This window comes from Triplophysa dalaica, chromosome 7, assembly GCF_015846415.1.
Source record: "Triplophysa dalaica isolate WHDGS20190420 chromosome 7, ASM1584641v1, whole genome shotgun sequence".
NCBI classification, from domain to species: Eukaryota; Metazoa; Chordata; class Actinopteri; order Cypriniformes; family Nemacheilidae; genus Triplophysa; species Triplophysa dalaica.
In genome coordinates, this window is record NC_079548.1 from 21,646,721 (window position 1) to 21,656,356 (window position 9,636).

The following is a 9,636-nucleotide window of genomic DNA, read 5'->3' on the forward strand; positions in this document are numbered from 1 at the left end:
TAACATGAACAATAAAACAACTGATTACCTCTAAACAGTTACATTCTATTACATTTTTACATTCTATCACCTTTTTTTGTAATTGGTAAATTAAAACGGTGTCTTATATTACCTTTACCAGAAGGTGCTCATCTGAACCGAAACAGAACGACACCTTAGCAGTCAGTGTAGTGTAACTTGGTGCTTGCAAACAATATAAGCAAATGTGAATGAATAAATGATTGCTCAGTAACAGTATAGGATATGAGGTATCATTATAGCCCATGACATCCGTGCTGCTGGGTAAGTAGCACCTCTGTATCCGGTGTCCTTAAGCCTCGGCTTCTTGGCTTTCTGTGCGCATCACGTTGGGTTGTCCCACACATGGAGTGTCCCAGAACATGTCACGGTGGATGTTTGATCCTAATCAATTTACATGACCCGCGTGTGCCAAGCTAGGGTCTTTCGTGGTGTTCTCGAACATGTTAATATCAATGTAAAATGCTGACACTCACTAGCAGGTGTGCTGACCTTGCTTATAAAGCTTGAAGATATATTGCAGTTTCGGAAGATATGTACAGTCTGGTTCCAAAATGAGAACTCCGTTTTCAAAAATAATTTTTTATTGTGCATTCCAATTAATATCAATCAAACTGCTGTTTGTTTGTTTAGATTTCAGCCATTTTAACTACAAAAAACAGCTAACTAACACAATAAAACACAATAAATTATGTTAGCATAATAAATCTCATTTTGGAACCTAACTCTTCATATTAAACGTTCAAACTTGAAGTTTTGTAATACTTGTACCAGCAATAACCATGAAATTTATGTTCCCGATTATGATGATAACACTACACATGTGATAATTTCCTTCATAATCCAGCACCATTATATAGTCTGTTTAAATACTCGATTTTAATTGGCTGGAAGGTGTGCATTAAAACCCTTTAAAACTCGGCTAGGTGTGGATTATTCCTTTATACATTTATTTTATTATTTTATAAATATTTTATTATTTAAATGTATTGTTGTTACACCCAGACATGTAGTATTGGTTCAATTGCACCTCAAAGTCTAAAGTTTGCAAACATGGTATGCATCAACTAAATAGATGCAACTTTTGAAGATTGTAAAATCAAGCAGTCGTACCTAAACCTATTTTTTCTGATTATTTGGGCCTTTAAAAAGATTGAAACACAAAAATGTCTATATAAATCATGTTCAGTCATTTAATATTGCAGCTATATCTGTTAAACACACGTGAAGGATGTGTTGCCTGTTACTCGATAAAAAAGTTAAGAGATATCAGTTTTTATCCTGCACACCATAAAGAAATGACATATTGCATCCTCCTCCATAATACATGCATCTAGCAAATGCATTTTAAACATTGATCGCTGGGTGCTAAATCGCTGCTATTGGGCACTGACCAAAAGGTGACCTTGCATCCCTGAATCAGCACCCTTCAAAGACAAAATGATATCCCGGTGTCCGGCCGCCTATGGAGGGTGCAATGAGAAAGGATAAGCCACCCTGACATTCTCAACGTCTGTGTGTGCCGGGTGTTCATGACCATACCTATGAATTATTTTTGCATCTGGTGAGCAGTGGATTATGGCGCCCATCTGTCACAGACCCAAGAGAGACAATATAAAAAAAGAGATCACGGCCCAGATTAGAGGATTCATGAAGTCCCCGTAAATCTCAAAAGCCGTGAAGCGAAGTTAAGTGGGTCTCCAAATATGTATTCACCTGTCGATGCAAACTCTTTTAGTAATTACGTAATTTTACAGCATGGCATTTAGAGTGGCCTCATGTAAAGCAGGTGGAAAAAGGGAGTGGAGAGGCTTTTCTGAAAAGAGGGATGGGATGTGAATGAGCTTGTGGGTTGCTTTGTGATGTCTGTATTATGATATGTAGGATGGGAGGGCCGTGATGCGGCAGGACAGGAGGTAGACAGCAAAGCATTTATTACTTAATTTGCCTTTTACAAGGGTGTCACAGATGTCTGAGGGCTGGCCCATTCACACACACACACACACACACACACACACACACACACACACACACACACACACACACACACTAACTCACAGTCAAACAGATATAAATAGTACAGGTTAATTAGTTAGGTAAGTAATTTGAGCTTGGGCCTGGCAGTTAGAATTTGATCCACTGACGTGTAACTCAAGAATTGCCCATTGTCACTGCATTCAAATCTATATAAATTGCACCTGGACGGACTCGCACTCACCACTCGCCTTACTTCTGTTGATTCACCTGACAGGAGAGCATCACCAAGGTAGGTGCACTCACTCTCGGAGCAGATCAGATCTGGACGCCGTTATTTATCCTCTCTCTATCTTTGATCTTTGATGCTTTATTGGTAAACACTTTTTTTAGAATAGTGCTTTGAAACCTTGTGCTTTTAATGACAAATGTGTTGACATTGCATGCATTTTTATTCGAAAACAAAATGCAGGTGCACGTTTTTAATGAAGTAACAGCATGCACTGGAACATTTTTCTTTAATCTGAAAATTGCATTTACAGCGTTTTACGAATGACACATTTGTGTCGTCCTGTCACTTTAGTGTGCTGGTGACCATAGCAAAGTATACAATCGAACTCATAAGAGACAACGTAGATCCAGATTATCTTTCTTTTAGACCAGTCTCGCTTTATTTGAATCTAGCCCGATCTGATTTGTGCATGCAAATGAATGGTGCATTAGTGGATTATCAGAGGAGATATTACACAGCTGCTGGCTAAAATGAGTTCATTATTTAAAACCGTGTCTCCTCAGCACCATGTCTCTCACATCTATCCTTTCCGCTGATGCCATCGAAGGCGCGCTCAAGGACTGCCAAGGTAAGCGACACTGCCTCTCCTGTATCAGCGGCTTTCTGCCTCATCAGCAGCTGAACGTCTAAATGCATTTCAGAAATAATTCCCCGGTTAAGGCGTTGGGAACGGTGCGGCTCAGCCATCTGTGAGGATGATCATTGAATATTTCATTGTCTTTTTGCCCCAACAGCGCCAGACTCCTTCAGTCCCAAAAAGTTCTTCCAGCTGTGTGGCATGACAAAGAAAAGCCCTCAGGAGGTGAAGAACATCTTTAACATCCTGGACAACGATGCCAGTGGATTTATTGAGGAGGAGGAACTCAAGTAAGAGTTTTCTCATACAGCAGGAAGTCAACAGAATCGATAGCAGAACGATGCACTTCCTTTTTTGTCACACGAGTTGTTTTATCAGACCGTCCATGCACATGAATTATTTAGCATCTAGAAACGGTGATGGTCGTGTGTGCACATGCGAAAGATCTGAAAGGTAGTTGTTGTTTAAGCCAGGTATCTTTTTTTTGTTCGCAGGTTTTTCTTGCAGAGGTTCTCAGCTGGTGCCCGCGTGCTGACCGATAAAGAGACCAAGGCTTTCCTGGCAGTGGCTGATGATGATAGTGATGGCAAGATTGGAGTGGAAGGTAATGATCGCTGAACAGAGCCTGAAACTTTTTTGTTGTGATTTATAGTGTTGTATTCCTAGTAAGGATCACTGGAAGTAGATAAAATATAAAATAAGGGGTTATAAGGTCTGTTTTTCGTAGTTTGATGGAATAATATTTCTATGGCCTCAACAATGGTTATAAGAAAGAATGGCTTGCGTCCAAACGTCAGTAGTTATCATTCATAAATGCATTTTTTCTGTTCCCCTGCAGAATTCCAGGCAATGGTTCTGCCATGAGCAGGGGTGCCGCCAGAAATTCTGGGCCCTATGGAAACCAAAATTTCTGGGCCCCCTACATTTTTTACAGATAAAATGTAACCCAATAAACATGCCCTGTATACTTGAAAAAAAGATACTTAGCACATTGCATAGTTAAAATGTCTAAAGATGAGTACAAAGCCTACAAAAACAAGAAAAAAATATAGAAATATGTACTTGTTTACATAAAAGGGAGAACATTTATTATCTCAATTGCAATATTATATGAAACATATAACTATACAACACAAGAAAAAATTTTGACAATCCAAAACATGATTAGTTTTTTACTACCTTGGTAGCTGACCCTGTTCACCTTACCTGACACTGAGAGGACTGGGTAGGAGGACGAGGTGCAGACAATAAAGCTGACTCTGCATCTGTATAAGTCACACACACACGCACGCACGCACGCAAGCACACACACACCATATTATTTGTATTGGCCTATTCAGTTTCTATCAGCTCCGTTTGCTGTCCAAAATCAAACATTTTCTCACACCTAAAACTCTAGAAATGGCTGTCCACGCTTTTGTTGCGTCTCGTTTAGATTACTGCAATTCAATATACTGCGGTATATCTAAGCGTCAAATTGCACGTCTTCAGTTAGTTCAAAATGCTGCGGCCAGACTCCTTTTAAAGTGTCGTAAACATGAACACATTAACCCAGTTCTCAAATCCCTACACAACATAGCCCCTGTCTACCTCTCTGAACTTCTTCATCTAAACATCCCATCCAGAAGCCTACGATCCTGTGACCGGACATTGTTGGTAGTCCCGCGAGTTAGGCTTAAACGTCGAGGTGAACGTGCTTTTGCAGTGGCAGGGCCTCGACTCTGGAATGCCCTCCTCTAGAGATTAGAACGGCCCCTTCTCTGTCTGTTTTTAAGTCTCGGCTAAAAACATATCTATTTTCCTTAGTGTATTGACTACTGGGATTTGGCCATTTAAAGTTTTTAATTCAGGTTGTTTTAAGCTGTTGACTACAATGATATAGCCAATGGGGTTGTGTTTAATTTGTGCATGGTCTGTTTTTGTATATGTATAATAAATGTTTTCTCCTGTAAAGCACTACTTTGGTCAGCCTGATGGCTGTTGTAAATGTGCTACACAAATAAAATGAACTTGAACTTAGTTTTCTTATTATGAAAAATGTAAATATCTATTTTGTAAACTCCGTATGGCCAATGGTTACTACAGACACGTTTTATTAAATTTTATATAATTTTTTTCTGGGGCATTTTATTCATGTTAAGAACGTCAAGTTTGACAGCATCGATCGTAGCAGCAGCACTGCTACTTCACAGAACACGCGGCACGGCAAACTAATTTTGTAATTTTTGAAGCGTGTAGATTACTTTTTGTTTTGCAAAGTTATCATCATGTGGCTAAAACAGTAGATTAGACGTTTTTAGAGGCTTCAATCTTCGCGAAGTTTCGCGCTCAGGCTCACCGTGTTCGGCTGAGGGGATGGGGGACGTGGGTGTGCAGCAGCCGCTGAATCTGTGTCTACGAGACATGATAACGTCCCGGAGACAGCAGAGATGTTATTATTGTTGGATGCAATCATAAATCAGTAATTATTTTACTAAGCTAGGCTAGCTAGATAAAAGCAGGTCATGTAGCAACAAAAATACGTTTTGGAATACAGGAATAGGGCAAGCTACCTTTCTTTATGAAAAACTGTGTGACATACTGTCGACTTTGGCGTTCTCTGTCTTCTCTTTCCTTCTTTTCTTTCCGTTTTTGATGCCCTGACTTTTGATGTGACATGCTTGCGTGTGTCACTGTCTGCGCTGCATCATAACAAGTCCAATTAACAAAAGACGCTACACTATTGATCGTAGCTCGGACAGCGCAGGTGGAATGAACCATTGTGAGGGAGCAGGGAGGGGTGTGACTGAAACAGTAAATACATTATTTGTTTTTTAAATATTAAATCTATGGTCAAAACGGACAAAATACACATTTAGTGCACGAGGGGCCCTAGCACATTTAATGTATGTATAAAAAAGAGAAAAGAAATAGGAAAATAAAAAGGGGGTCTGCTGTTCTGGGCCCTAAATCTGCCTGGGCCCTTAGAATCGTCCTAACCTTCCACCCCTTTACGGCGCCCATGGCCATGAGTGACCAGGCCATTCGCATTTCTCCCCTCTCTTGTAGTCAGACATCAATTCAGCGGGCCCGCTTCTTACAACACAGGTTTATTTGTTCTCGGGGATCCCCTGCTCAGTAGAATCAACACTCATATATACACACTGCAAAGTTTTCATGTCATATTTGAATATGTGTATAGAGGGGCGCAAAATGAGATTGACCAAATTTACAACTTACAGATATTTATTGAAGTGAATAAAAATGGCTTAAATATTGAAACCCTTGTCTGTGGTTCATGACTGCTGCAATGCAATGAAATATGGAAACAATGAGCTTTACTTTCTGAAAATAATCAGACACGTTTGGAAAACTGGGTTACATTTACTCATTTGGAAAGCGCTTTTATCTAAAGCAACTTACATCACATTGTATTATACATTTGTTTCTCAATACATGCAATCCCCTTGGAATCGAACCCTTGACCTTGCCGATGCTGTTGCCATGCTCTAACCACCGAGCCATAGGAAAACTAAAAGACTGGTGGTCATTGCACCTGCTAAAATGAATGAAAATCAATATTGAAAAAAATTATCTATATCTTGGTCTTCAATATTCATACAATTTACGTAAACTGGAAATAATTGTTCAGGTCCATTAACCATTGAAGTTTACATAAGCTAAATATGCACTGGGTGATGTCATATGGGGTCACAATGCAGAAGGACATTGACTGTCTGAGCAAATATTAATATGAGAAATCTGCTTTCATCACAGTTTCTGATTTCCACCCCTGCATTAAAACCAGTTTGTTCTGAACCTGCATAACATCAAGATATAGATATACCATTGATTCAGAGCGATTGTCTCTGGGAAAAAAAGAGCTGTTGTGTGTTGATTTGGATGAAAACATCTGCTGCACGACTGGTTACTCTCGAGTGTTTTCCTTAAGCCCGTGTTTAGCTTGCTGTTATATGAAAGCCTGTTGTTGCTATTCTTCTGGCACCACACATACTGTAATTCCACCCTCAGTATAAATGCATTTTCTACACAAATGCATGTTTGCCAAACAACCTCCTCATTGTTAACTTTAATACCTGAGAATTACAAGGCAGTGCCTAGAATTAGACCAAACAAGTTGGCCACTAGACACCCCACCCTGATATTACACGAGGACGACATGCAGTGCAAACTCAAACACCAGAAGTCCAGAGAAAATGATGGGCAATAAAAAAGCAAAAGGTTTTGGTTTTGGATGAATCAAAGAAGTCCATTTCAATGTGTTAAGCATGTCGGTGTAAGGAAACTTATGAGTTATGATCACAGGATGCTGAAGTGATGGGATTTGCATTGTAAATGTAAATAACATGCACCTCATACCACCAAAATGTGGGATCTCTCAGAGGATTTCTTCAGAATTTACATCAACGTTCAGCTGGTCTGGTGTGGTTTAACCGACACTGCAGTACATCTCATCCATTTTATAATTGAATAATCAACAAACTCTTTCACTTGTAGAACTTACTACACACTGTCATGTAAAAATTATGTAAAAATGTTACAGTAAAGGTACATTACATAGTGAGATCTACCATACACCCCCAAAAAAGTTGATAGTTTAATATGATATAGTAGTATAGTCTATAGTTTCATGTTTTCGAACTATACCATAGTAAATAACACAGTAGAGTTTTTAACAAAGTTTACCCATTTACTGTAGTAAATAGGCCTACTTTACAGTACTACACTGTAAAAATGTATTTGTTGTTTCAACTTGAAAAAAGTTAAGTTACCCGGCTCCCTTACAGTTTTTTAGCTAATTAAAGTAAAAATATTCGTTCTTACATGAATTTGGAGCAAAATTGTTATGTTAACTAATATTTGTAAGTCTAACTAACTAACAATTTTAAGGCAGCCTGGTAACTTAATTGTTTAAGTTAAAACAACTTTTCTTTTACAGAGGTATGGTATAGTAATTTTACTTTAATACTATATCTTTACTGTAATATACCACAATAAAATAAATATTTTTTCATGGGCATGTTTTTGAAATGAATTTTTATCATAAATTATTATGCATTTCAAAGGAAAAATGTATTATAAAGGTATAAATTACACTATAAATTACAGTGGATACAGCACATATTTAAGAAATCAATAACTAATCATTTTAAAAAATTTGGATTGGGCTCCTCACTGTTTTATTACAGTAAAAAGACATTCTCAGAAGTCCTGATATTCATGATACATTTCGATAATTCTGTTTTTAGCTATCCCTTAAATTATAAGGCATTTTTACTTTATTGTAGGATCATGATTTCAGTTCATAAACGGATCAAAGCTGGACAGTAAAGTTCGAGACATAAAATGAAATGTGAAAAACAATCTAAAGGCAGTGCAAAACTGAATGGGTTTTTGGTATATACCGAGTTGGGAAAGCCAATGACATCACTGAAGGGGACACAATAGATCCAGGGGTCAGAAACAGTTAATTGTAAACAGGAAAGAAATCGGAGATGTCAGATCTAAGCTGACTCTTTGGACGGGAGAATGAGATCATGTGACAAGGGCAGGTGAGCAGGACAGCTGTGACGGTGCAGTATTCTCAACTCTACAGACCGTCTGAATGAAATATACAGCATACATGACTGCAAGAACAAACACGTTTGGTAAAAGACTCATCTGCACTCTGATTTGGTGATATTGAGTGAATGATTATTATTAATAATTTACATAAATAATATTAATAATTCAACAGTGGACTTAAAAAAACAATTGAGGGATTTCTGAAAAGCCACTTACACATCGACAGAATGGTTATTCACAGACAATATGGTTTATTTAGTTAAAAGTATAGCTTACCGTCCCATAAAGTCCCATAATTTATTCATCCTCATGCCATTCAGACCTGACTCGTTCTTCTGTGTGACACAAAAGAAGATATTTCGAGAAATGTCTCAGCCGTTTTGTGTCCACATAATGGAAGTCAATGAGATCCAGTGTGGTTTGGTTCGCAAGGTTCTTCAAAATATCATCTATTGTGTTCTGCAGAAGAATGAAAGTCAGGCGGATTTGAAATGATGTGGAATGAAGGTGAATAAAGGGTGAACATGCCTTTATGCTGTTGAATGTGTCATCCCATGTAGTTGATTTACTGCAAACAGTATCAAATGCATTTTATCAATAGATGCGGCCCAAACACTTGACATCTCAGTTAAGCATGGACACAAGAAGAAACCTCGAGAAAGAGGTGAGATAAGATCGACGTACGCTGGGTGGGATTATGGGCTAGTAACACTACCAGGTCTCCCAAACATGATTTAATGAGCATCTCTAATCAAAGCATCAAAAGAATGACCTGAATAAATAATGTCTGCCGAATTTCTTTTGTCCTCCCGCGACAATTACCAGGTTTGGTGGGGGTGACGAAGCCCGCGATAGGCCGTTGATACACACATCGGTTCCAGCATCTTGTGCCGGCTGTCTCTCGGCCGGTCAATAATTGATGCACCTCGCTTCATTGTCACCAAAAACTCATAGCGAGGAAGAAGTGTCAGGGTCGTCTTACTTATTAAAGGTCTCTGAATCTTTAATGGGCACCTCATCCTCCATGATAAACACACCGCTGCAGGCCGCTTCACAACTTCAGGGTGTTGGTGTCAGTGGGATTGTGTGTGAAGTGAGATAATAATAATTACAGTTTTGGAGAAAGGGGATTACCTGCTGCACAAGGATTTGTTGTTTTTGAGGTCAACTGAGTTCTGAAAAATCATGAAAGTTTTAATGGTCGTGCATG

At 38.7% G+C, this 9,636-nt stretch overlaps 1 protein-coding gene across 3 annotated transcripts; it reads left to right on the plus strand.

Moving 5' to 3' along the window:
* The first annotated feature begins 1,927 nt into the window (after positions 1 to 1,927).
* On the plus strand, positions 1,928 to 6,116 carry pvalb8 (parvalbumin 8). Of its 3 annotated transcripts, XM_056753914.1 has the most exons (7): positions 1,928 to 2,019; positions 2,243 to 2,284; positions 2,788 to 2,852; positions 3,019 to 3,151; positions 3,356 to 3,465; positions 3,700 to 3,718; positions 5,866 to 6,116. In XM_056753914.1, the coding sequence occupies exons 3-7, from the start codon at positions 2,792 to 2,794 to the stop codon at positions 5,870 to 5,872; spliced, it is 330 nt and encodes a 109-aa protein (XP_056609892.1). In that variant the 5' UTR covers positions 1,928 to 2,019; positions 2,243 to 2,284; positions 2,788 to 2,791; the 3' UTR covers positions 5,873 to 6,116. The 3 variants fall into 3 exon arrangements, with proteins under 3 accessions (XP_056609892.1, XP_056609890.1, XP_056609891.1); XM_056753912.1 differs by lacking the exons at positions 1,928 to 2,019; positions 2,243 to 2,284 and adding an exon at positions 2,292 to 2,368; XM_056753913.1 differs by lacking the exons at positions 1,928 to 2,019; positions 2,243 to 2,284; positions 5,866 to 6,116 and adding an exon at positions 2,292 to 2,368 and having other exon boundaries at positions 3,700 to 4,070.
* Positions 6,117 to 9,636: the final 3,520 nt, after the last annotated feature.

Bases quoted from the DNA above. Each gene is read 5' to 3' on its own strand.
- pvalb8 (XM_056753912.1), top strand. The intron at 2,853-3,018 runs GTAAGCGACACT...TTGCCCCAACAG, and splicing joins CGCGCTCAAGGACTGCCAAG to CGCCAGACTCCTTCAGTCCC. The intron at 3,152-3,355 runs GTAAGAGTTTTC...TTTTGTTCGCAG, and splicing joins ATTGAGGAGGAGGAACTCAA to GTTTTTCTTGCAGAGGTTCT.